This window comes from Bubalus bubalis, chromosome 3 (assembly GCF_019923935.1).
Source record: "Bubalus bubalis isolate 160015118507 breed Murrah chromosome 3, NDDB_SH_1, whole genome shotgun sequence".
NCBI lineage: Eukaryota > Metazoa > Chordata > Mammalia > Artiodactyla > Bovidae > Bubalus > Bubalus bubalis.
Window position 1 is genome coordinate 63,558,573 of NC_059159.1, and position 26,985 is coordinate 63,585,557.

The 26,985-nt window shown below is 46.8% G+C and overlaps 1 protein-coding gene across 5 annotated transcripts in view; it reads left to right on the forward strand.

Annotated features, from left to right (window-relative positions):
• Positions 1–26,985, forward strand: part of PALLD (palladin, cytoskeletal associated protein) — a 368,664-nt gene that overhangs the window by 151,720 nt on the left and 189,959 nt on the right. For all 5 annotated transcript variants that reach the window (XM_025281296.3, XM_025281294.3, XM_025281295.3 and 2 more), the window contains exons 3-8: positions 6,833–7,011; positions 16,212–16,278; positions 17,713–17,818; positions 19,099–19,173; positions 23,496–23,637; positions 24,696–24,719. In XM_025281296.3, the coding sequence (XP_025137081.3) occupies positions 6,833–7,011; positions 16,212–16,278; positions 17,713–17,818; positions 19,099–19,173; positions 23,496–23,637; positions 24,696–24,719 (593 nt within the window). The remainder of the gene's footprint in view (positions 1–6,832; positions 7,012–16,211; positions 16,279–17,712; positions 17,819–19,098; positions 19,174–23,495; positions 23,638–24,695; positions 24,720–26,985) is intronic.

Below are 26,985 nucleotides of genomic sequence, written 5' to 3' on the forward strand. Positions count from 1 at the left end.
TCTTAGTCTTTTGCCAGGATGCTGTGACTATGACAGTACTCTATGGATTAGTGAAAAACAGTCCGTTTTCTAGATGGGAAAGTAAGCCATAAATGTATTAGGTCTCAGATAATGGTATAAAGAACACAGAGGGTAGGAAATGATGTAATATCAATTGCCAAGTGAATAATGCTATACATTTTGCATTGTAGAGAAGAGAGAAGCAATACAGTTTCACGGGCACTTGTGTGCAGAGGGTCAGAGATTAAGACACGCAGTTTGGTGTCTGTGCTCAAGAAGCGTGGCCCCTTAGGGGAAAGCCAGGGCCCTGTGATCAGGCTGGCATGGCCCACTCGTGGCAGGCCAGAACTTCCACCCCTTATGTGTGTGTGAATCACCAGAATCCAAGTTGTCTCAATGGGTTTGGGGTGAGGTTCTAGATTCTGTATTGTTTTAAATTTAGTTATTATTTTTTAACTTTGTACTGAAGTATGTTAATGTTGTGTTAATTTCTGCTGTACAGTCAAGTGATTCAGTTATATGTGTGTAAATATATATATACATATATATATATACACACACACACACACATTTTTTATATTCTTTTCTATTATGGTTTGGAGAAGGCAATGGCACCTTACTCTAGTACTCTTGCCTGGAAAATCCCATGGATGGAGGAGCCTGGCAGGCTGCAGTCCATGGGGTCGCTAAGAGTCGGACACGACTGAGCGACTTCACTTTTACTTTTCACTTTCCTGCATTGGAGAAGGAAATGGCAACCCACTCCAGTACTCTTGCCTGAAGGATCCCAGGGACGGGGGAGCCTGGTGGGCTGCTGTCTATGGGGTCGCACAGAGTCGGACACGACTGAAGAGACTTAGCATGCATGCATAGCATTATGGTTTATCCCAAGGTATTGAATATAGTTCTCTATGCTGTATAGTAGGGCTTTGTTGTTTATCCATCTCGTGTATAAAAGCTTACATCTTCTAATCCCACCCTCCAAATCCAACCCTCTACCACCCCCTGCCCCTTGGCAACCACAGCTCTATTCTCTATGTCCAGGATTCTGTTTCTGTTATGTAGATAGGTTCATTTGTGTCATATGTTAGATTCCACATACAAGTGATACCATATGGTATTTGTCTTTCTCTTTCTGACCTGACTTAGTATGATTATCTCTAGGTCCATCTGTGTTGCTGCAAATGGCATTGTTTCATTCCTCTTTATGACTCAGTAATGTTCCATTGTATATATGTACCACATCTTCTCTATCCATTCACCTGTCGGTGGACATTTAGGTTCACAGTAGGTGAATATTGCTGCAGTGAATGGTACAGTGTATGCATTGTTTGGAATTAGAGCTTTCTCTGGATATATGCACAGGAGTGGGGTTACTAGATCATAGGTAGCTCTGATTTTACTTTTCTCAGGAACCCCCAGAGATACTGCATTTCTAACAAGCTCCCAAATGGTGCTGATGCTGCTGGCTCAGGGATCACCGTTTTCCTATAAAATCCAGATGGTAACTGTTTCAGGATTTGTGGGCCATGCAGTCTGTCCCAGTGACCCAGGTGTCGCTGCAGCATGAAGGCTGCCATAGATACTGGGTGAGTTCAGGGGCATGGCTCTGAGCCCCTAAAACTTCAGTCGTTCAGTCGTGTCCAACTCTTTGTGACCCCATGGACTGCAGCATACCAGGCCTCCCTGTTGTACATCACCAACTCCCAGAGCTTGCTCAAACTCATGTCCATCGAGTCGGGGATGCCATCCAACCATCTCATCCTTTGTCCTTCCCTTCTCCTGCTGCCCTCAATCTTTCCTAGCATCAGGGTCTTTTCTAATGAGTCAGCTCTTCGCATCAGATGGCCAAAGTATTGGAGCTTCAGCTTCAATATCAGTCCTTCCAATGAATATTCAGGACTGATTTCCTTTAGGATTGACTGGTTTGATCTCGCTATCCAAGGAACTCTCGAGCATCTTCTTCAACACCACAGTTCAAAAGCATCAATTCTTTGGTGCTCAGCTTTCTTTATGGTCCAACTCTTACATCCATATATGACTACTTGAAAACCATAGCTTTGACTAGACAGACCTTTGTTGGCAAAGTAGTATTTCTGCTCTTTAGTATGCTGTCTAGGTTAGTCATTGTTTTTCTTCCAATGAGCAAGCATCTTTTAATTTCATGGCTGCAGTCACCATCTGTGGTGATTTTGGAGCCCAAGAAAATAGTCTGTCACTGTTTCCATTGTTTCCCTATTTGCCATGAAATGATGGGACTGGATGCCATGATCTTAGTTTGTTTTTGAATGTTGAGTTTTAAGCCAACTTTTTCACTCTCCTCTTTTACTTTCAAGAGGTTCTTTAGTTTCTCTTCCTCAAACTTACAGACTCTAAATCTGTCCTCTATGTAACTTCCATGTGTCACAAACTATTATTCTTCTGAGTTTTTCCTAACCTTTAAAAACATGAAAACAATTTCCTGGCTCAGGGCACTGGGGAGACTGGTGAGGGCCTATAGACAGCGTGCTGCACGAGATCAGGGTGCCACTCCGCTGGCGTGGCTGGCAGAGCTGTCCCCGTGGAGCAGGTCTGACCAGGGTGATTAACTGTCATTTCTTTTAAACCTTTGTTGCATTTTTTTCATGCTCTATTGTTCCTCTGACAGTTGGTTCTTATCTTTTTATGGATGGTTAGCACACTCGAGGTGCCATACAGACACCTAGACTCTGGCTGGTTCCAGAGTCCACGGGGCATGACTCCTCCCAGGGCCTCTGGCACTTAGCACAGTGCCATTCACACAGAGGGCATCCAGCCAGCCTGTGCTCTGGAGACTTCGGTGTGCTGAAAGCACCATTCACTTGGCTGTGAGGAGAGTAGCCCCAGGGTGGGATGAACACAGAGGGTGAGGAGAGAGCTCCTGAGAGGGGAGGAGAAGCAGAAAATACTTGAGGGCTGTGTAGGGGACGAGCAATCCATGCAGGATTCTGTAGGAGTGTGATAAAAGAAGCTGGGCCCAAGTTACAGGAAAGCAGACCTGTAGTTGAGGGGACGATTCATGCAGGGCAGTGTCAAATGCACTCGCCTGACACGGGCTAGAGAGGAGTCCTCAGCATGCCAGCTATGACGAGGCCAATTAGAAGACTTCAGATCAAGCAATGCTTAAGCCACAGTCAGTCCTCGGGAGTGAGGACCTGGATTGTGACTGTGGAGAGAGCAAAGAGGAAGGAGCTAGAAGATAGTTTTAGGCCGGAATGTTCTCCAGGACTTTTTGGAAACGGAAACCACCAACTGCCCAGGATCAAGGAATACTGCCCTTCTCAGTTGCCTCAAAAGCAGTATGCCTTGCATTACATGATTGCTCAATTGGCTGGTTTTTCAAATGGTTTTTAATTCCCAAAGTCATGGCTGTTCTTTTCTAAGTATCCTGTGCTTGTGTTTTTTGTTTGTTTGTTTGTCTTTTTAGCATAGTTTCTGTGGTTAATACACTGAGTACTAGCAAACCGGTTTGTTTTATTACCTTTCAGTTCAGCTAGTTCATTTGCTCAGTCGTGTCCAACTCTTTGCAACCCCATGAACTGCAGCACACAGGCCTCGCTGTCCATCACCAACTCCTGGAGCTCACTCAGACTCATGTCCATTGAGTCCATGACGCCATCCAGCCATCTCATCCTCTGTTGTCCCCTTCTCCTCTTGCCTTCAATCTTTCACAGCATCAGGGTCTTTTTTAATGAGTCAGGTCTTCGCGTCAGGTGGCCAAAGTATTGGAGTTTCAGCTTCAGTATCACTCCTTCCAATGAATATTCAGGACTGATTTCCTTTAGGATTGACTCATTGGATCTCCTTGCAGTCCAGGGGACTCTCAAGAGTCTTCTCTAACACCACAGTTCAAAAGCATCAATTCTTCAGCACTCAGCTTTCTTTATAGTCCAACTCTCACATCCACACATGACTACTGGAAAAACCATGGCTTTTAGATGGACCTTTGTTGGCAAAGTAATGTCTCTGTTTTTTAATAAGCTGTCCAGGTTGGTCATAACTTTTCTTCCAAGGAACAAGTGTCTTTTAATTTCATGGCTGCAGTCACCATCTGCAGTGATTTTGGAGCCCCCAAAAATAAAGTCTGTCACTGTTTCCATTGTTTCCCCATCTATTTGCCATGAAGTGATGGGACCAGATGTCACAATCTTACTTTTGTGAATGTTGAGCTTTAAGCCAACTTTTTCATTCTCCTTTTTCACTTTCATCAAGAGGTTCTTTAGTTCTTCTTTGCTTTCTGCCATAAGGGTGGTGTCATCTGCATATCTGAGGTTATTGATATTTCTCCCAGCAGTCTTGATTCCAGCTTGTGCTTCATCCAGCCCAGTGTTTCTCATAGTGTATTCTGCATATAAGTTAAATAAGCAGGGTGACAATCTATAGCCTTGCTGCTGCTGCTAAGTCGCTTCAGTCGTGTCTGACTCTGTGCGACCCCATAGACGGCAGCCCACCAGGCTCCCCTGTCCCTGGGATTCTCTAGGCAAGAACACTGGAGTGGGTTGCCATTTCCTTCTCCAATACATGAAAGTGAAAAGTGAAAGTGAAGTCTCTCAGTTGTGTCTGACTCGTAACGACCCCATGGACTGCAGCCTAGCAGGCTCCTCCATCCATTGGATTTTCCAAGCAAGAGTACCAGAGTGGGATGCCATTGCCTTCTCCCCTACAGCCTTGATGTACTTCTTTTCCTATTTTGAAGCAGTCTGTTGTTCCATGTCCAGTTCTAACTGTTTCTTCTTGACCTACATACAGATTTCTCAGGAAGCAGGTAAGGTGGTTTGGTATTCCCATCTCTTGAAGAATTTTCCACAGTTTGTTGTGATCCACACAGTCAAAAAAGCAGAAATAGATGTTTTTCTGGAACTCTCTTGCTCTTTTGATGATCCAATGGATGTTGGTAATTTGATCTCTGGTTCTTCTGTCTTTTCTAAATCCAGCTTGAGAATCTGGAAGTTCATGGTTCACATACTGTTGAAGCCTGGCTTGGAGAATTTTGAGCTACTCAAAATTCTTTGCTAGCATGTGAGATGAATGCAATTGTGTGGTAGTTTGAGCATTCTTTGGCATTGCCTTTCTTTGGGATTGGAATGAAAACTGCCCTTTTCCAGTCCTGTGACCATTGTTGAGTTTTCCAAATTTGCTGGCGTATTGAGGGCAGCACCTTCACAGCATCATCTTTTAGGATTTGGAATAGCTCGACTGGAATTCCATCACCTCCACTAGCTTTGTTCGTAGTGATGCTTTCTAAGGCCCACTTGACTTCACATTCCAGGATGTCTGGCTCTAGGTGAGTGATCACACCATCGTGATTATCTGGGTCATGAAGATCTTTTTGGTATAGTTCATCTGTGTTTTCTTCCCACCTCTTCTTGATATCTTCTGCTTCTGTTAGGTCCATACCATTTCTGTCCTTTATTGTGCCCATTTTTGCATGAAATGTTCCCTTGGTATCTCCAGTTTTCTTGAAGAGATCTCTAGTCTTTCCCATTCTATTGTTTTCCTCTATTTCTTTGCACTGATCACTGAGGAAGGCTTTCTTATCTCTCATTGCTATTCTTTGGAACTCTGCATTCAGATGGATATATCTTTCCTTTTCTCCTTTGCCTTTAGCTTCTCTTCTTTTCACAACTATTTGTAAGGCCTCCTCAGACAACCATTTTGCCTTTTTTCATTTCTTTTTCTTGGAGATGTCCTTGATCACTGCCTCCTGTACAATGTCATGAACCTCCATCCTTAGTTCATCAGGCACTCTGTCTCAGATCTAATCCCTTGAATCTATTTCTCACTTCCACTGAATAGTCGTAAGGGATTTGATTTAGGTCATACCTGAGTGGTCTAGTGGTTTTCCCTACTTTCTTCAATTTATTACCTTTGCTTTCAGATTTAATACAGACAGATATCTATAGTATGCTGTCTAAGTGCAGAAAAGACTAGTCTTCAGTGACATGTAAAGGAGGCCAAGTCCAAAGAATTTTCTAGAGCTTCAGATTCAGAAAATCTCTGATGCTGATTAGGATCTGATGCAACTGGATAGTTGTCAATCCTTTTACTTGTTGGTGGACGTTCCTTCATATTTCTTTAAATCTCATTTTGAAGGGGAGGGGGTTAGGGAAGCTTCATTATTTTATTTTATTTTTTGGTAAAAATCCTGTTGAGAGTTTGAGGTGCTCGGCTTGTGAGGAGGAACCCTCATGAAAATGGTCTGGCCTCTTGCCACCTCCCACATCATAGACCCAGGGGATGGAAAGGGGTAAGACCAGCAAGAATGAATCACAGACCACCATGGCCCCTGCCCACACGGCTGGGTGTGCCACTGGAAAGATCTCCAAATAGCAGTGGTATGGCGGGTATTAATCTGCCCAGCTGGCAGCTCAGCAGGCACTCTGCTGCCCGGGGCTGTAGTGTGACCCTCAGTCTCCCTGGACATATCACATCTTTTGAGTACCATGTTCTTGTCACTTTCATATTTTTTTCTAGAGGAGAACAGTAGATGACATTGTAACAGGTGTGAGAGGCATTAGTGATAAAAATCTATAAGGCCCTTGGAATTGTGTTCCTTTCAGTTTGTAACTGGCGCTTTCCCAGCTTGATGATGTTCCTTCATTCCACGTTGATGAAATTACAAGACGCTTTATGATGAAGACCCAGGGGAGGAGTCTAGCCATGCATTTCATGGTCCCAAATGTAATAGTGTTCAGTGATGTCAGGAACTCGAGCATCTCATTATACAGCCTCTCACCTCTTGCTAGTGCTTTGTTGTTGTAAACATCTCGTTTCCTTCTCTCCCTCCCATCCTGCAACTCCTGTTGGTCGGCAGATGGTTCTGTGAAGGGAGTGAGCTACACAGCAGTCCCGACATCCAGATCCTCTGGGACGGGGGCGACCTGCACACCCTGGTCATTGCCGAGGCCTTCGAGGACGACACAGGACGCTACACCTGCCTGGCCGCAAACTCCAGTGGCTCCGACAGCACCTCCGCCGAGGTGTTCATCGAAGGTACCCAGGGGTGCAGGGTGTGGGTGAGAGGGGACCCATCACTTCTTATGAATGTGACTTTCCAACTTCGTGAATCAAACCTCAGTTGTCCCAGAAGCTTTATGGGTAAATGAAATTGTTCTGACACTTGGGCATACATCAATGATGTCTGATGTCAGCATTTGTTCCTTTTCATTTAAAACATTTCAGCCATGTGAACTTAAATTTATAACACTAAATATCCGACTTATTTTTAGTTTCTCTGGTAGATCAAGAATGGGAACATACTGAAGTACTAGCTCTGTAACCAATGTTCAGCTCTAAAGACTTAGGATATCATTCACGGGAAAGTTAAAGGATTGAATATTTTTGAATATTCTTGTTTTTATTAATTGTAGACCTCTTTCAGGGTCTGACCCTGGATGCCATGGACTCTAACTTGATTTCACTGAATGTGGTCTTTAGCATGGCAGCCCTCCACACTGCAGTCCTGTTCTGCCTTTGGGGTCCCTGCATGAGCTACTTAACATGGGGAAACATCCCCAGTTACACTGGCCACGTGTGGTCGCGGGTCCGGCTTCAGATCCCGGTGCTGATGGGAGGAGCAGTCTGGGAGGAACCAGATGGGAGGAGCGGTCTGGGCGGAACCAGATTAAAGAGCCTATTGGAAAGCGCTGTAGGAAACTGCTCCTTGCCCCCGTGAAGTCAGGGCGATAGCTTTTTTAAAGCCTGATTTTGGTGTATTTTTACCTCTAAGAATAATTACATGAGATGGGAGAGAATTTCACACAAACTCTTGGCCTCCTCTTATGACTGAATGGAAAGGATGGTTCTGCATTCCTTACTCCATGAGACTTGGGGCGTCTCTGTTGTTTCTTGAACCTCGTTGCTGTTGCTCTCAGCATACAGTATGGGGCCGGTTACCAGAGGCTAGGAAATTTCTTATAGATTCAGAGACCTCAACAAAACCATCCCTAAAAATGTAACGGCCTACTGGTTGGAAACTGTCTAAATGTCACTGTCCTGTGCATCAAATTTTAGAATGGTACTGAGAAAATTTCAGCTTAAGAACAGTAATGAACTTTTTCTCCTTGTGTTGGCTAGGAACCAGGCACTGGTCTTCATTTCTACATGGATTATCTCATTTAGTGCTTAGGAAAATCACCCCCTTCTGTGGCTGGGGAAACTGCAGAGAGGAGTTGTAGAGACTTGTAGAGCTCCAGACCTCACACACACTCTGTCTCTCACACACACACACAGAAACACATACACACACTGTCTCTCACAGACACACACTCTCTCTCACACACACACACCCACACACCCACACACACACACACACTTACCTGAGCCTCAAGGACTAGATCCAGGCAGTGTGACCCCTTCTTAGCAGCCACAGAGGAAGACACAGGTGAACTCAGGATCTTGGGGTCACTTGGTCATCAGCCCATCCAGCACGGGCCTGGGATGTGCGTCTGGAACATCTCAGGACATCACTGAGCTTTGGGGCAGTGGCCACGTGTTCCCCGAGAGGCCCCTAGAGGGCAGGCAGAGGTCTGGGTGCGGGGTGGGGACCCTTGCTGGACAGGCTAGGCCTCTGCCTTTGCTCAGGAATGCTCCAGGAGGTGAAGGGCCTGCCCCCAGCAAGCCTGGAAGAGAGCAGAGGTGGCGGGGGAAAGTCGGGAGGTCTTTCTGAGGGGTGGCATCTGCCCTCGGTCCCAACTCTGAGGAAAGTGTTGGGAAGGCCGAGGGGAAGCTGCTTCGGACATGCGGGCGTGGTTGGGGTGTCGCCGCAGGGGTAGCGAGTGTGTCCTGGGCCAGAGGGGCAGCTGGGCGACGGCCAGCTCACACGGGATGTGGGGCCTTGTGGGCACCGCCAGCAAGCTGGCCGTTACTCTACATAAAATCATCACCTGTGAAGCTTTACACTGAAAAGTCAGAGTGCCCGATTTCTGTTTTTAAACTGAAGTTTGGCTTGTAATCGGAGCCCAGTGAGACGCGTGCTGCAGCAGGCCCGAGGAGAGATGGTGATACTGGGGAGGCACGCTGTGTAGACAGAGGGAGAGGCGGTCAGACTCCACAGCCACGTGGTAGAGCAGGTGTGGGCCGAGGGGTCACGGCAACCAGCAGACCCAGGGGTTTTGGCTTCTCCATTGGTGTGGACGATGTGGCCCATCATGAGATGGGAAGATGGGGAGTTGGGCGCAGAGGGGAGTGGGTGACCTGTGTGCATGGCCATCTAGACAGCCGAGTGGACATAGCCAGGCAGGGGAATGTGTGGGTATAGCTACTGCCCGGGGTGAGGACGTGTCCTGGAAGTTTCAGGAAGTAGATGGTGGCCCAGGGCACAGGACCAGATGGACTGTCTGAGCCGAGGATGACCCCCCACCTGGGTGCACCAGGGCAAGGAGGTGCTGGCCAGGGAGCAAAGGGGGAGCCCTGGGCAGGTGGAGCAGGTCAGTGTTTGAGGAGGCAGGGAGGGAGAGCCAGCCGACTTGGTCCCCCACTGCGGGAGGTCTCTCGCAAAGGACGAGGACGCACAGCTACGGGTGCTGATGGCGATTTCAACAAGAGGGGCCATGAGCACTGGAGGGACCAGTGCACCGAAGTCCTCGGACATGGAAGGAAACGTGGGGACGCCTGGGTGGTGCCCGGAGGTCCTGCCCAGATGCCACAGGGCTGGGACTGGAATTTGGACAGGAGCACAGGGTCAGGATGCTTTTTGCAGTCTGTTTGCTTGTTGGTTTTCATAGCAGACTTACTAGAGCCTGTGTGAAAGACTTCTTTTCCCTTCTGTGAAAATAATCCAAGAGAGAAAACAGACCCTGCAGAGGGAGATAGAGTACGGTGCCAGGGGACCAAGTCTGGGAAGGGAGAAGGAAATGGACTCCCCCAGCAGCGTGTGGGCGGTGAGGCGCTGCCGTCAACAATTTCATGGTGGTGCCCAGGATGCTCAAGTCCCCAACATTTTTGGCACCAGGGACCTGTGTCGTGGAAGACAATTTTTTGAGGGTCAGGGGTGGGGGTGGTTTTGGGATGATTCAACTGCATTACATTTATTGTGTACTTTATTTCATTGTTAGTATTACATTGTGATATATAATGAAATAATCACACAGCTCACCATAGTGCAGAATCGGTGGGAACCCTGAGCTTGTTTTCCTGCAACTGGATGGTCCCATCTAGAGGCAGCGGGAGTGACAGGAACACCCAGAGTGTGTTCTCATGTCCAGTCTACTCCATCATCTCGTTTTGGTTGCTGTCAGAAAACCCTGCTTCACAAAGATGGGATGTTGGAAATGGAAGCAGGCTTTTTGGTACTTTTGTAGAAACCTCAGCATATTCCACCTTGACTTTAATCCAGAATGGCTGGAGATGTGAAGTTGTATCAGACGTACTCTTAAGGCCACCATCATTTGCAGTCTCAAGCAGTTGATCTTCTTCTAGCATGGACAAAGTTGATTCACCTGGCCTGTTCACAGATGGGTCATGGGTCCATTCCTTCCCAGCTCCCGGGTCTTTTGTGGTTGTAAAGTAATGCTCAAACTCCTTTGAAAAGCTGAGATAGGTGATCATGCTCTAGCTGGGAGAAAGAAGGCTGTGGCTCAGTCTCTTTCAGACTCTCTGCTGATGTTTGAATTGTCCAAACTCCCAATCCTCACTTGTTGCCCTCGTGATTCCAGTTTGTTCTGAACACAGCTGCTTTATCTGCCAACTTGAGCACAGCTGAAGTGACAGAATGAGTTCATTGAACAGGTTGAATATGTCACACAAGTGAGTAAGGTTTGGGACCCACTTTGTGTCACAGGTATGTGCTGCCAGCAGTGACAATTTTTCTAAAAGAAATCTCTGGAGTGGCTCTCATAACTCAGAGACTGGCCAGGGCACTGCCTTTAGAACGCCCTCTCCCTTCTGTGTACAAGAGCAGATGTGTGTGCTCGGTGTTCATCTCCTCACAGGGCTATGCCAACAGACGTGAGTTAAGGGCATGTAATTTAGTGTGGTTGATCATTTTAATCACATCGTGCAAAGCACTGCTATGTTTGGGCGACATTTTCTGGCTAGCCAGTGTTTGGTTCTCTGTGGATGACACAGGAGGTAGACATATCCAGAAGTGAAGTCTTTGATCGAGTAGTGAAACCAGAAAGCCTTCCAGTCTCGGCAGCCGCTCCATCTGTGTATATGCCGATAGTGTATACTGACGCACAGTGACCCCCTCCGTTTCCTGATTCATAGTCATTCCAAGACTTAACAGTTCAGTGGCTGTGGTGTTGGCTGGCAACAAAAGTGCGGGTAGCATGTCCTCTTGCACATCCTCCTGGAAAACATATAGCACGGAAACAAGCACTGCTGTCTGTTGCCCATGTCAGCAGACTCGTCAGCCTGGACTGCGTCCCACGGGCATTCACTCACCCACCCCCCCACCCCCCCAGCAGTCCTGCCCCAGCACCCTCTGCTGTTTCACCAGCTCATCTAGTTACCGTGCTGGCCAAGGAGGAACACATGCCACCTTCTGAGCTGCAGCGTCTCCCAAAAGTTCAGGACAGATGTCCTTAGCAGCAGGTGGGATCAGCTCCTCGCCAGTAGTAAAGAGCTTCTTAGTTTGAGCAGTGCGGTTAACCGGTAAGAGTGACGCTATAGTGCAGACACATTGGATAAAGTGGTGCCCTTCAATAATTGCTTCTGTTTTTTGTGTTCATGTTTTTTCTTTTAAAAAACTCCAAAGGCTTGTCTGTTGTTTTTTTTTTTTAATAATATTTTATTTATGTATTTTTCACTGACCTGGGTCGTCGTTGCTGCATGGGCTTTTCTCCAGCTGTGGTATGCGGGCTTCTCACTGTGGTGGTTGCTCTTCTTGCAGAGCACTGGTTCTGGAGTGAGGGCTTCAGTGGGTGCAGGATGGCGAACACCCACAACTACCTGAGCAGGGCGCTCACCCTCAGTAACAGCTGAGAAGCTGCTGACTGCAGGCAGACAGCCAACTGCAGAGACACATGTAGTGTGATTCTGTTTGTGCAAATATGTGCACAGATATACAGTCTCCCCTCATCTGAGGTCTCAGGGAAAGTGAAAGCTGCAGTGTGAAAATATTAAACAGGGAGTTCCATAAGTAAACAGTTGACCACTTTTGAATGTTGCGCCGTCTGAGCAGGGTTGAGGAGATTGCTCACCTCAGCTTCGGCCCCTGGGCCGTGAGTTATCCCTGTCCCGCCTGTCAGTCACCGAGGTTGTCAGGCTGAGGGCCCAGGGCTTGTGTTTACTGACCATAATTTTACTAAAAATGGCCCCACAGCATCAGGGGAGTGATGCTAGCAGTTTGGACATGCCACAGGGAAGCCACGCAGGGTTCCTTTAAGTGAAAGGTGAGAGTTAGTGAGAAAAGGGGAGAAAACCATATGCTGAGGTCACCAAGATGGATGGTGAGAATGACCTTCAATCCATAAGGTAGTGAAGAAGGCAAAAGAAATCCACATTGTTTTGCTATTATGTCTCAAACCCTAAAATTTACACCCAGTATGTGAAGGCATTAGATTTATACAATAAGATATTTTACGAGAGAGAGGTACCATAGTCATATACCGTTGTCGTTATTATAACTGTAATATAATTACACTGTTACAGTTGTTCTGTTTTACCATTAGTTATTGTTGTTCAACTCTTACTGTGCCCAAATTGCAAACTACACTTTATCTTAGGTATGTCTGTATAGGAAAAATACCATTGACTGGGTTTGGTGCTGTTAATGGTTTTCAGACTTAAATTGAAGCAAGTAGGGAAAACCACTAGACCATTCAGGTATGACCTAAATCAAATTCCTTATGATTATACAGTGGAAGTGACAAATAGATTTAAGGGACTAGATCTGATAGATAGAGTGCCTGATGAACTATGGACGGAGGTTCATGACATTGTACAGGAAACAGGGATCAAGACCATCCCCACGGAAAAGAAATGCAAAAGCAAAATGGCTGTCTGGGGAGGCCTTACAAATAGCTGTGAAAAGAAGAGAAGCAAAAAGCAAAGGAGAAAAGGAAAGATATAAGTATCTGAATGCAGAATTCCAAAGAATAGCAAGGAGAGATAAGAAAGCCTTCCTCAGCGATCAATGCAAAGAAATAGAGGAAAACAACAGAATGGGAAAGACTAGAAATCTCTTCAAGAAAATTAGAGATACAAAGGGAACATTTCATGCAAAGATGGGCTCGATAAAGGACAGAAATGGTATGGACCTAACAGAAGCAGAAGATGTTAAGAAGAGGTGGCAAGAATACACAGAAAAACTGCACAAAAAAGATCTTCATGACCAAGATAATCACGATGGTGTGATCACTCAGCTAGAGCCAGACATCCTGGAATGTGAAGTCAAGTGGGCCTTAGAAAGCATCACCACAAACAAAGCTAGTGGAGGTGATAGAATTCCAGTGGAGCTATTTCAAATCCTGAAAGATGATGCCATGAAAGTGCTGCACTCAATATGCCAGCAAATTTGAAAACTCAGCAGTGGCCACAGGACTGGAAAAGGTCAGTTTTCATTCCAATCCCAAAGAAAGGCAATGCCAAAGAATGCTCAAACTACTGCACAATTGCACTCATCTCACACGCTAGTAAAGTAATGCTCAAAATTCTCCAAGCCAGGCTTCAGCAATACATGAACTGTGAACTTCCAGATGTTCAAGCTGGTTTTAGAAAAGGCAGAGGAACCAGAGATCAAATTGCCAACATCTGCTGAATCATGGAAAAAGCAAGAGAGTCCTAGAAAAACATCTATTTCTGCTTTATTGACTATGCCAAAGCCTTTAACTGTGTGGATCACAATAAACTGGACAATTCTGAAAGAGATGGGAATACCAGACCACCTGACCTGCCTCTTGAGAAACCTATATGCAGGTCAACAGAAAGCAACAGTTAAAACTGGACATGGAACAACAGACTGGTTCCAAATAGGAAAAGGAGTACGTCAAGGCTGTATATTGTCACCCTGCTTATTTCACTTCTATGCAGAGTACATCATGAGAAACGCTGGGCTGGAAGAATCACAAGCTGGAATCAAGATTGCCAGGAGAAATATCAATAACCTCAGATATGCAAGTGACACCACCCTTATGGCAGAAAGTGAAGAGGAACTCAAAAGCCTCTTGAAGAAAGTGAAAAAGGAGAGTGAAAAAGTTGGCTTAAAGCTCAACATTCAGAAAACGAAGATCATGGCATCCGATCCCACCACTTCATGGGAAATAGATGGGGCAACAGTGGAAACAGTGTCAGACTTTATTTTGGGAGGCTCCAAAATCACTGCAGATGGTGATTGCAGCCATGAAATTAAAAGACGCTTACTCCTTGGAAGGAAAGTTATGACCAACCTAGAGAGCATATTCAAAAGCAGAGACATTACTTTGCCAACAAGGGTCCGTCTAGTCAAGGCTATGGTTTTTCCAGTGGTCAGGTATGGATGTGAGAGTTGGACTGTGAAGAAAGCTGAGCACTGAAGAATTGATGCTTTTGAATTGTGGTGTTGGAGAAGACTCTTGAGAGTCCCTTGGGCTGCAAGGAGATCCAACCAGTCCATTCTGAAGGAGATTAGCCCTGGGATTTCTTTGGAAGGAATGATGCTAAAGCTGAAACTCCAGTACTTTGGCCACCTGATGCACAGAGTTGACTCATTGGAAAAGACTCTGATGCTGGGAGGAATTGGGGGCAGGAGGAGAAGGGGACGACAGAGGATGAGATGGCTGGATGGCATCACCGACTCGATGGACATGATTTTGGGTGAACTCCGGGAATTGGTGATGGACAGGGAGGCCTGGGGTGCTGCAATTCATGGGGTCGCAAAGAGTCGGACACGACTGAGCAACTGAGCTGATGGTTTTGGAGTTTTGGAATGTATCCCCCACTGATAACAGGGCGGTCCACTGTACGCTTGTTAATACACTCAGTTTATCTGAAAATTACAGCCAGACTGTTAGCAAATGCAGGATGGCATCAGGGACGTGATGTCCTGGTGTGCACTCTTGACGTCACACAATTCTGTGCTGCTTGATTACTTTCCTGTTGTTGTTCAGCCACTCAGCCGTGTCCAATTCTTTGCAACCCCATGGATTGCAGGACCCCAGGCTCCCCTGTCCTTCACTGTCTCCCAAAGCTTGCTCAAATTCAAGACCATGGAGTCAGTGATGCCATCTAACCATCTCATCCTCTTTTGCCTCTTTCTCCTTTTGCCTTTAATCTTTCCCAGGTTTACTTTTCTATAAGCATATATTATTTTACTTTAAGGTATTCTAAATAGATAATTTAAATAACTCGTGTTAAATATGTCTCATAAAGGAATGATCAAGAATGTACTTCTAACCATCACAGTTATTCTAAATGTCACCTAAAATCTCTTGTCACAAAATACATGAGTATTAAAATCTAAGTACAACCTGCCTTTTGGCTTGAAAACCCAATGAGGTGACCCTTAATTTAAACACAGCAATGAAGCAAATGAACTTGGGAGGGTATGATCCAAACTAGAGATGCCCCCATTCAAGAGTGAAGCCACAGTCAAGTTCCAGCTGGTCAGAGTCAGAAAGCATCTCCTCATTAATGAGTGAAGGTATTGATAATCCACACCGTGTAATCTGGTCTTCCAGGTGACACAGTGGTAACGATTCCTCCTGCCAATGCATGAGATACAAGACACACAGGTCCAGTCCCTGGGTTGGAAAGATCCCCTAAGAGGAGGAAGTGGCAGCCCACTCCAGTGTTCTTGCCTGGAGAATCCCATGGACAGAGGAGCCTGGTGGGCTACACTCCATGGTGGTGCAAAAGAGTCGGACACGACTGAGCACACATACTGCTCCTGCTACCGTGCAATCTGCTGGAAAGAGCTGAAGTTTAAGACCATGGCTTTCTTTACACACAGACACACACACATTGATTCCATAGTTTCTAAGCCATTTAAAAGTATGGTTACAATGCCCAAAGGGACAAAAATGAAACCAATAATAAATCTGACACGAAACACATGCTGACTTGAAGAAAACTTTTTCAGTATTTCTTTTTTAAACTGATTATCTGAAAAAATAGCCTAAGTAAAAATGGTATGAAACATTCTCTATTTCAAAGTAAGACTCTGTATGTTACTGTCTGAATGAAGAATATTGCCCTTGGAAGCGGGTATAGATCTTTGTTATTTGTTAATAGGTTATAGACCTACATGTTTGTTATTTTTTTTTTCCACTCAGGTGCCAGTTCAACAGACTCTGACAGTGAAAGTTTAGCTTTCAGATCAAAACCTGGAGCCATGCCACAGTAAGTGTATACGATCCCGTCAGTGAAGTAGAAAGTGTCAGCAGACTTGCGCCCAGTGACGCCACTCGTGTTGTGCACTGAAGGCAGAGGTCAGCTGATGTCGGTCAGAGATCAGAGGCTTGAACCTGGAACACAGTCTTTGACTTTTGAACTTTGAAACCTGCATTTCATCATCTGTGTCCCAAAGTCTAACCATCCACAACGTTAGTTCCAAGGACAGCTGACTGCTTATAAATGTGTAGAAGGAGCAGTCACACTGAGAGAAAATTACTTAAATCATTACTAAAATGTAAATGACAACTTATCACATAAATTAGAAAATATCTAATTAGGCTAGAAATGGATTTCCATTTGGATAAAGTGTATCTCCAGTTAGATCATGTCATGAAAATCTCAAAATTTAATTCTCCCTACAAAGACATAGGGATTATTAGTAATATGTTAGGATCTTAATTATCTTGCAAAGATAAAAGCTACCAAGATTTTGTAGAAAACTCCATGAATTTGAGACTGTACTAATATGTTTGATTTACTAGTATATACATAACAATCACAGCCATTCAGTATCAAATTATCACTGACCATTCATGTTAAAGGGGGCTTCCCTGGTGGCTGAGTGGTAAAGTATCTACCTGCCAATGCAGGAGACATGGATTTGATCCCTGGGTTGGGAAGATCCCCTGTAGGAGGGCATGGCAACCCACTCCAGTATTCTTGCCTGGAGAATCCTATGGACAGAGGAGCCTGGTGGGCTACAGTCCATGGGGTGGCAAAGAAACATGACTTGAGTGCTAACTGAGCATTTGTGTTAAAGGGCTCTTAATAAGATCACACACTCTGCTACCTGTGCATTCAGACAAGGATCTCAAGTTTAGTGAAGTTACATGACTCACTTGAGATTACATAGCCTGTGACTTAGCAAAATTGGGCCTAGAAACAACTCTTAACTTTTATGCACTAAGAAAAGACCACAGTCCAAGACATTCTCAACTTTACACAATGGTTAACTGGAACGAAGAGCAGTTGCTGTACTGAAAACCAACCACCAGAACTTTGAATTAAATATAGATGCCCGGTCCTAAACATTTCCTAAACATTATCTGCTTACTGCTATAGACTGGGCTCTTCTAAGTATTATCTTTTCTCTTAGGATTTTCCAGTTCAATACTTTCTGCTTTCTAATAAGAGCTGAGATACATAGTTCATGAGCTACTTTCATCTGTGTGTTTATTTTGCTGATGACTGTGGGGACCGTCTGAATATACACTGAGCACCACTGTTCTAACTATGGGTTGTGGGTCCCCATTTCTGAAGCAGTTACAGTTGAAGCAGATTGAGCACACATAAAGAAACTGGCCTGTTCTGTGGAAATGTTTCAAAGAATAATTCCTTCTTAGGAAATTCTGACCCAAGTCTTCACTCCTTACTTTCCAGAGCTCAGAAGAAAACCACTTCCGTGTCCTTGACCATTGGATCATCATCTCCAAAGTCAGGAGTGACCACAGCTGTGATCCAGCCTCTGTCAGTCCCTGTTCAGCAGGTGAGCCTTATCCACAGCCCGAGGGGAATCAGGCTCTTTAGCGTCAAGACCCCAACTAGTCCTCCCTTGAAATATCTCCTCAATGGACACACAACTGGGAGGAAAGACAATGATAAGTTAAGTTCTTCCTTTTAATGCACTAAAAATAATTTTTAATCTGAGACATACCACTGATTAATCAACATCTGTGTTTCCTTTGGGAATTTCTTTTTCTCGAAGCTAATACTCTGATAAAGTGGTATCTGTCTTGGCTGTTACTGCTTGATTCTCACTCACATGTGTGCCATCTTCCATGTAGCCAAATTCATTAGCTCATTTAAAACAAAGCAGATAATGAGAAAAGTCCACCTTATCCACAAAGTCCACCTGATAGAGCTCAGAAGTCCACGTGTCCTCTGAGAGCTTAACAGATAATACAGGAATATTCAGATTCCTTCACTTCACTGTGCATTTTCATCCTGCTTTCATTTCATCGTATGACTGCTTTATCCAAGAAGAACAACAGTACCCACGACTGGGTCATTGTAGTGAATTCACTTTGCAAACACAGAAGACCTGAAGCTTTTTTTATGTAAAAAATTAGAATCTAGATGTCTCTAAATCAAATGTGATACTTAGCCTTGGTGCTATGATGGGCATCTGTAAACCCAAGACTTTTGCAATGTGAGCTCATTCTTGAGTCATAAGTCTGTCTAACGAACATCAGTGTACCCTCCAGCCACTGAGCGCCAGCGCCCATGGGTGTTTTACAAATTACAGGGCTCCCCTGGTGGCTCAGTGGTAAAGAATCCACCTGCAGCGCAGGGAAACCCGGGTTCGATCCCTGGGTTGGGAAGATCCCCTGGAGAAGGGAATGGCAGCCCACTCCAGTACTCTTGCCTGGAGAGTTCTGTGGACAGAGGAGCCTGGCAGATTACAGTCCATGGGGTCGCAAAAGAGTCGGACATGACTGAGCGACTAGCTCTTACGTACTCTGTGGTATGTTGGGAATGTGAACTGTAGAGAAAGCACATCTGAGATGAGACACGAGGAAAGGGTCAAGCAGTAGAAGTCACTCAAGGTGGCATGTGTAATAGAAACTCCCTGTTAACCCCCAAAGCAGAGTGGGATTTGCAGAAACCATTCTGTGAACCATTGGACTTGTTTAGCGTTTGCTATGTAGGCACTGGCAGGTGAGCAGTGAATGCTTAGCCCTGTCAGTGGCCATGCTGGCGCCTGTGTGGTCCGTCTTTTCGTGATTTGTGTGTTCCGAGTCTGACCCACGTGCCTCTGCCCTCCAGGCCCCCAGCCCCACCTTGTTCCTCTGCCGGCCGGATGGACCCGCTGCCGCCTGCCTCCCGCCCGTCTTCACCAAGGTCAGGCACCTGCACGTCTCATCCTGAGTTTGCTCTGGGCTTTGATTCCATTCCCCTGTGGCCTCATGTATAGTCTTTAAACATTAAAACAAGTGATGAACAGGTTCTTACCGAGGTTACCTGTGGGGCTAAACAGATACTCAGTGCACAGCTGCTGTGTGACCGTGATCATATAAAGGTCTGAGAAAGCTGGGCCTGATAGAAGTCAGAATAGACTGGGAAAACCAAACAGTGCACGGGAGAAGACAGAATGGTGGATGGGAACCTGGGAAACCAAAAGGTTTGTAGATGGTTTAAGAAACAACTGACAGATTTTCAGCTTGTCTCAGTGGGTGTTTTGCATCGCCAGGCATGATGACATTGGTCAGCTGGTCAGCTAAGCTCAGAAATGGTCCCATGGGGTGTTTCTCCTCTGTCTCCTCCCCACCTCTTTCTGAGAAAATTATACATTTTATAATTGGAGTTGAGTTGATTTATAGTGTTGTGTTAGTTTCAGATGTACAGCAAAGTGATTCAGTTATGTGTGTACTTTTTTTTAGATTCTTTTTCCTTATAAAGTTTTAAAAAATATTGAGTAGAGTTCCCTGTGTAATACAGTAGCTTCTTGTTGGTTATCTATTTTATATAGACAGTAGTCTGTACATGTCAGTCCCAATCTCCTAATTTATCCACCCCCCCTTTCCCTTTGGTAACAGTAAAGTTTGTTTTCTAAGTGTGTGGGTCTATTTCTATTTTGTATGTAAGTTCACTTGTATCATTTTTTGGACTGAAAGATATTTAAAAGGCACAGTTGAAGAGGTGCCCCATGTCTGTGCACCCCAGGCCAGTCTCTAAGTTCAGTGTAATATAGCTCAAATTCCAACAGATCCTCGTTTTTATCTACGTTTGTTGTTGAACTTGGCAGTCTGATTCTAAATCTTTTGTGGCTTAGAAAGTGGTGAGAGTAGCCGGGGTCCTCCTGCAGGGGCAGGCTGAGATGGTATTAGGATCTGAGATGTCAGGACTCCCTAGAGCAGAACGCCAGGATGGCAGGGCTGGCTCAAGCCTGGACAGACAGACAGATGAGGCCCCGAGAGCACCCACAAGATGCCCCAGCAACACGAGGCTCCCAGGGCAGGGTAGGTTCTTCAGAAGTGGGCCCCGGCCTCAGCCACCTCACAGGATCAACCCCAAGTAACGGAAGACGAACATGACAGTGGTTTCTGTGGTCCGTTATCTGAGATCTGTGAATCTTCCACAAGACAGCCGAGAAGAGTCTCTGTCTTCGTCCAGGGAGTGATGCTTCCTCCTAAGCCAGCCTGCAGCCAGCTTGGTTAAAGACCTCTTCCTGCAGAGTGTTCAGGGAGGACACAGTCAATGAATGAGGGTTGTCGACAGCACCGGTGAGGGTCTACCTCCCCCTACCCAGGATAAAATACCCGAAGAAGGAAAAAGTCCCGTCCCGCCTGTGAACAGCGGTGTTGGGATAACGGCGCAGGGGCATCCGTCCGTCCATGCCCAAAGCAGAAGTCCTTCACAGAGCGGCCGGCACGAACATTGCGTGGCGCTCAGGAGCTGTTCACACGCAGCCCCATCCGTGAAATCTGTGTGACCTGCTGAGTTGTCGAAACGCTCTTGGTTTTGGAGCCAGGGCCCCGCGCACCTCCGGGCTGAGGTGTCACACCTGTCCTGGGGCACCTGGCAGAGAGGGACCTGAGATGTCCCTTTCCTCCCGCAGGGCTGCAGAACTCCTCCAGGCCAGCCCCAGCCCATCCTTGTCCCAGCAGCGTAGCCCAGCTCCTGGGGCAGAGACCCCAGCACAGTGTCCCCTTCACCCCAAAGGAAGCCAGGAGGCGTGCTCGGAGCCTAATAGAGAAGGAAACCAGGAGTCCACGTTTTTCTAAAGCTTGAGTTTTTAACTCGCAAACAGCAGAGTGGCTGTCCCCACCTGCAGTGCGGGCCTCTCCCTCCTCACGGATGCCTGCAGCACCCTTCTCCTGGGGGCGGTGCCCCTCCCTGCCCTGCTCCGTCCTTCGGGGGCCTGGGCTCTGCCAGTCCTTGGGCACCTCCATCCGTGTCCCCCCACGCCCCTGGTGGGCGTCCCTGGGGCTGAAGCCGGGGCCGCCGACCTGGTGGGGCAGCAGCTCATGGGCCCCAGGGACACGCTCGGGGCCAGGAGAGCGGCCCCCCCAGTGGCATTTCTCCCTGGAGCCGTGGACCTTGCAGGGAGACTTGGTACCAGGTGGACCCAATAGCACACGATGCCCTCCTGTGGACCTCAAACCCCCAGGGCCCCAGACCAGCCTTCTGACGTCAGCCGTGCTGATGTGGCTTTGGTCAGGAGAAGCAGCTCACTCAGGAGGAGCCATGTGGCAGACCTTGGAAAACTACGGAGACCTGTGTGTGTGACGTGCCTCGTTTCTACCCAGGTCCTACCTTTGTGATTTTCCAGTGTGAACAGTATGCACAATCCTAAGAGGAAACTAGAGGCCCCTAGGTGTCTGGAAGCTCACACGTGAAGAGTATTTGTGAAGCATCTGTAAGGTGCTGTGAATGCTCCCTGGACACACTGGGGACATCGATGACTCCATCCTTACTAGCTGGACCCCGAGGGCAACATCTTCCCTGCTGATCTGCGAAATACTGCTCTCTGGACTAATCAGAAAGTGGAAGTCAATTTAAAACCAGAAACTTTTCTACATTTAAAACTAAGAATGAAGAGAGAATGGACTCAGAAGTAGGTAATAATATTCACCTTTTCGTTTACCAAAAAAGGCCTTTGGCACCAAAATTCTCACCAAGTACATTAGACTTCCCTGCTTCTGTGCACATTGTGGACTTCCAGGGTTTCCACGGGGCCAGAGCCCACGCACTGGAGGCCAGTTGGTGCAGGATCTGTTTTTCCCCAGCATACCATTGGCCATCTCTTGAGGAAAATGTAAAATAAAAAGCAAAAATGGAAACAAGAAAAAAAAAGCATACTTCCTAGTGTGAATTTGTTTCCTTTGGTTCTATGCATAATCATTTATTGTATCTGACTTCCTTCAAGAGCTGTACATGTCCTTTATTAGATGCTATACCCTGTAGGCACACACGTAGGTAGTAGAAAGTTTCAGTGGGCCCATGGCCAGGGGAAGAAGGCAAGGGAGGCACCTGGAAGGGCCAGTTATTCCTTTGGTTTTCAGTAGCCGGTTTACAAGCGTCAGCTCTTTGCATCTATGAAGCCACACTCGTTTCTGGTCTGTTGGGCTGTAAAAGTTTATTAGTCTGGAGCTGGAGTGGGTGGAGCACCAGGGTGACAGTGCTGGTCAGGGGGAGGAGGCACGGAAGGTCAGGTGGGGGAAGTGCTCCCGTTTTATTTTGCTCAGAACCTGCAGGTGAATAGAATCTGGAAAGAGGTACTGGTGCACCTATCTGTGGGGCCGCAATGGAGACACGGACATAGAGAACAGACTTATGGACCCAGGGAGCAGGTCTGGGAGAAAGGAGAGGGTCAGATGAGGGGAGAGAGAGGTGTAGAAACATATACACTACCACAGGTAAAATAGATCGCCAGTGGGAGATTTGCTGTGTGACTCAGGGAACTCAAACCAGGGCTCTGTGACAACCTAGCAGGGTGGGATGGGGAGGGAGGTGGGAGGAAGGTTCAAGAGGGAGGGGGTACATCTATACCTATGGTTGACTCAGGTTGATATTTGGCAGAAACCAACACAATATTGTAAAGCAATTATCCTTTAATTAAAAATAAATTTAAGTATTAAAAACACAAAAGAACCTGCAGATGAGGAAATGCCACCCCTCCTTCTGGTGCAGCTGCCCCAGGACGCTGGTGGACAGAGGAGGGTCCTGGGGGAAGGTCGGAGCTTGGGGCACAGATGGGAGACCCAGGTTCAGGCCCTGGGTTGGGGAGATCCCCTGGAGAGGAGCATGGCGACCCACTCCAGTATTCTTCTCTGGAGAATCCCATGGACAGAGGAGCCTGGCGAGCGCCTCTGGTGGACACGTGGCATCTTCTTCCCCTCCTGTCTGGTCCCCCAGGATTCTACCCCCAGATGGAGCATGGGTGCATTGCACCAGTGCATCCTCATGTAGATAAAGACAGGTCACGCCGACACTGAGAAGTTCCATGGGTGATGGAGCCCGTGCACTGCAGAGCGGGCCCCGAGACCTCCCGCACTTCATCACCGGGGATACAGTGCTCTCCTGACCTGAGGAGGGGTTCGTGGACATGGTGCACACCCTGTGCTTGCTCCTCTGAGCTTGGGAAGTGTTCCTCTGTGTCATGAGGCCGTGCTCTGTGGCTGTGTGAGCCCAGACCTGACGGGTGTGTCCCGGTGTTTCAGGAGCTGCAGAACATCTGTGCGTCCGAGGGCCAGGTGGTCGTGCTGGAGTGCCGTGTGCGTGGCACACCCCCGCTGCAGGTCTGCTGGTTCCGACAAGGCAGCGAGATCCAGGACTCACCGGACTTCCGGATCTTGCAGAAAAGTAAGGAGAGGGGCCCCCTCACAACACTGCCCACAACACCACCCCCAGGTCTGACCAGGTCCTTGTCTCCGGTCCAGGAGAACCAGGAAGGGTTTAGTCACTGACATGCGTGGATTTCTTCTTTGTTTCCTTTTTTTGGGGGGATTTTATTACTTTTAAATTATTTTTTTTATTCCTCCCTCTTGAACCTTCCACCCCAGACCACCCCTCTAGATATTTTTTAATTTTTATTTTTATTAAAATGTAGTTGATTAACAATACTGAATTAGTTTCAAGTGTACAGCGAAGTGATTTAGCTATACATATACATACATCCGAGCTTCCCTGGTGGCTCAGATTTCAAAGAATCTGCCTGCCATGCAGTAGACACCAGTTTGATTCCTGAGTTGGGAAGATCCCCTGGAGAAGGGGTAGGCTACCCACTCCAGTATTCTTGCCTGGAGAATCCCAAGGACAGAGGAGCCTGGCAGGCTACAGTCCATGGGGTTGCAAAGAGTCGGACACGACTGAGTGACTAAGCACAGCATACATCCATCCATCCTCTTTTGGACTCTTGCTCCATATAGGTCACTACAGAGTATGGGGTAGAGGACCCTGTGCTGTACAGGAGGCCTGGTTGTGTATCTGTTTATGGACAGTGGTGTGAGGTACATAGGTTTGTGATCTCAGAGTGAGGGGACGTGGGCTCCAGCACGTTAAAGCTATCCTGCTGGCTGTGGGCCCTCACACGCCCTGACTGAGGTTTTGTTTTCTTCTTCCTCAAAATCGCAAATCCACATTTGAATTCAAAGTTGGGCCAGTCATCTTAGGAGGCTCTGAGCCTTCTGTGAACTGCAGATGAAAACCTTGCTAGTGAGAGCTGTTAAGGGAATTTTAGTTTATTTATGGGAATATAAATTGATCTACCATCCCTCTTTCTTGTACGATGGGGCTTGTCTGCAGTGTTTCTGCAGACATGTCCTAGACAAGGTCACAGGAAAGGATGGGCAGGTTTAGTATGAACGGAAACTGACTCTAATGCTCTGTTTTGATTTCTTTTTTTCTCATGTGGGGAACAGAACCTCGATCCACAGCTGAACCTGGTAAGAAGCTTTTTCTTTTTTTCTCTCTGCTAATGTATCTTCAGTTTCAATAGTTCTTTGTTTCCGTTTTAAACCACATGCAGAACAATGTTTTTGCAGTTCCCTGGAAATGTGAAACCCCCTTACAGACAATATCTTCTTTATTTTGGGGTCTGCACACTGCATTTTACATCCAGTTGTTTTATTAGTGAAACATTAAGTTCCTTTCAGACAAGGAGATCGGGCTCAGTGACTTAAGGCTTTTAAAACCATGGTCTTTTATACTCAGAAAGCAAACTAAGCTAGAGATAAAAAAGCATGCTGCTAAGATGCGGAACATTTGTCCTGAACAGAAGACACCACCAGCTAGACCGCAGCCTGGGATGCGTCTCCTGCGAGAGCAGCCTGAAGGTGTCGGCAGAGTGACCCCAGGGTCTCTCTATGCTCCCTAAGGGTCAGCAGAGTGACCCTAGGGTCTCTGTGTGTCCTGAGGGTCAGCAGAGTGACCGCAGGGTCTCTGTGTGTCCTGAGGTGTCAGCAGAGTGACCCCAGGCTCTCCGCATGTGCGCCCTGAGCCATGAACACTTCCTGTGCTGCAGCAGGGTAACGGCATCTCGGCCTGCGGTGTCTCACTCACACATCCCTGGCCTCATCAGAGCCGTGTGCTCCAGGATCCGGGTCTCCTGCCCTGCCTCACTCTTCTCATTCTCGCCTGTCTTCTCACAGACAAAACTGACGTCTAAAGAGAAGCTGAGATTTCTGTCACGTGTTTCCTAGCAGGTCCTCCTGGAGGACACTGTCTCAGTGTTTTTCCCAGCAGTGACGTCACAGGCTTCAGTCTTCTTGCTGAAGGGTAGGAATGATATGTCTGTGCTTCACCACGGTTGCGTCTTTCAGGAGCCAGACTCGGCTCTGACCCTCCTTGGAGAGCTTGGAGCCTCCTGGTCAGAAAGGCCGCGGTTGGTCCCGAAGCTGTCATACCCCAGCAGAGGGCCTAAGGAGCAGAATGTGAGCCAGTTAGGATCCAGCCATGAGGGATGCTCAGAGCACCCTGAGGGGAGACTGGAGTGGATCTGATGCCTTCCACTTTCTTTTAAATCTTTACTGGACAGCAGGTGATTTACAATACTGTTAGTTTCTGCTGTGCAGCAAAGTGAATCAGCTATATGTTCACAAACTACAGTCCATGGGGTCTCAAAGAGTCAGATACGACTGAGCAGCTAAGCACAGTACACACATATATCCACTCTTTTTTAGATTCTTTTCCCGTATAGGTCATGATAGAGTACTGAGTAGAGTTCCCTGCACTATCCAGCAGGTCCTTACGTGTACTGTTTTATGTGTACTAGTGGGTACATGTCAGTCTCAGTCTCCCAGTTTATCCCTTTCCCCCTTTTCCCCTTCGTAACCATAAGATTATTCTCTACACCTGTGACTCTACTTCTATTTTGTAAATCAGTTCATTCATACCATGTATTTGGATTTCATGTATAAGCAGTATCATACGATGTCTTTCTCTGTCTGACTTACTTCACTCAGTATGACAATCTCTAGGACCATCCTTGTTGCTGCAAACGGCATTATTTCATTCTTTTTGTGGCTAATATTCCACTGAATGTACGCCCCACATCTTTTTTTATCCACTCCTCTGTCAGTGGACATTTAGGTTGTTACCATTCTTGGGCTTCCGTTGTAGCTCAGTCAGTAAAGAATCCGCCTGCCATGCAGGAGACCCAGGTTCGATTCCTGGGTCAGGAAGATCCCTTGGGGAAGGAGATGGCAACTCACTCCAGTATTCTTGCCTGGAGAATCCCATGGAAAGAGGAGCCTGGCAGATTATAGTCCCACGAGGTTGCCAGAGTTGGATATGACTGAGCAACCAAAGTACTAACCAGTACTATATCTTGGCTATTGTGAATAGTCCCGCAGTGAACCCTGGGGCGCGGGTATCGTTTTGAATTACGGTTTTCTCTGGATATACGTCCAAGAGTGGGATTGCTGGGTCATTTGGTAGCTCTCTTTTTAGTTTTTTGAGGAACCTCCTAACTGCTCACCATAGTGGCTGCCCCAGTTTACGTTCCAACCAGCAGTGTAGGAGGCTTCCCTTTCCTCCACATCCTCTCCAGCATTTTTTGTCTGTAAACTTTTTGATGATGGCCATTCTGACCAGTGTGAGGTGATACCTCGTTGTGGTTTTTATTTGCATTTCTTTAATAATTAGCAATGCTGAGCATCTTTTCCTGTGTTTTTTGGACATCTCTTTTTTGGAGAAATGTCTGTTTAGGTC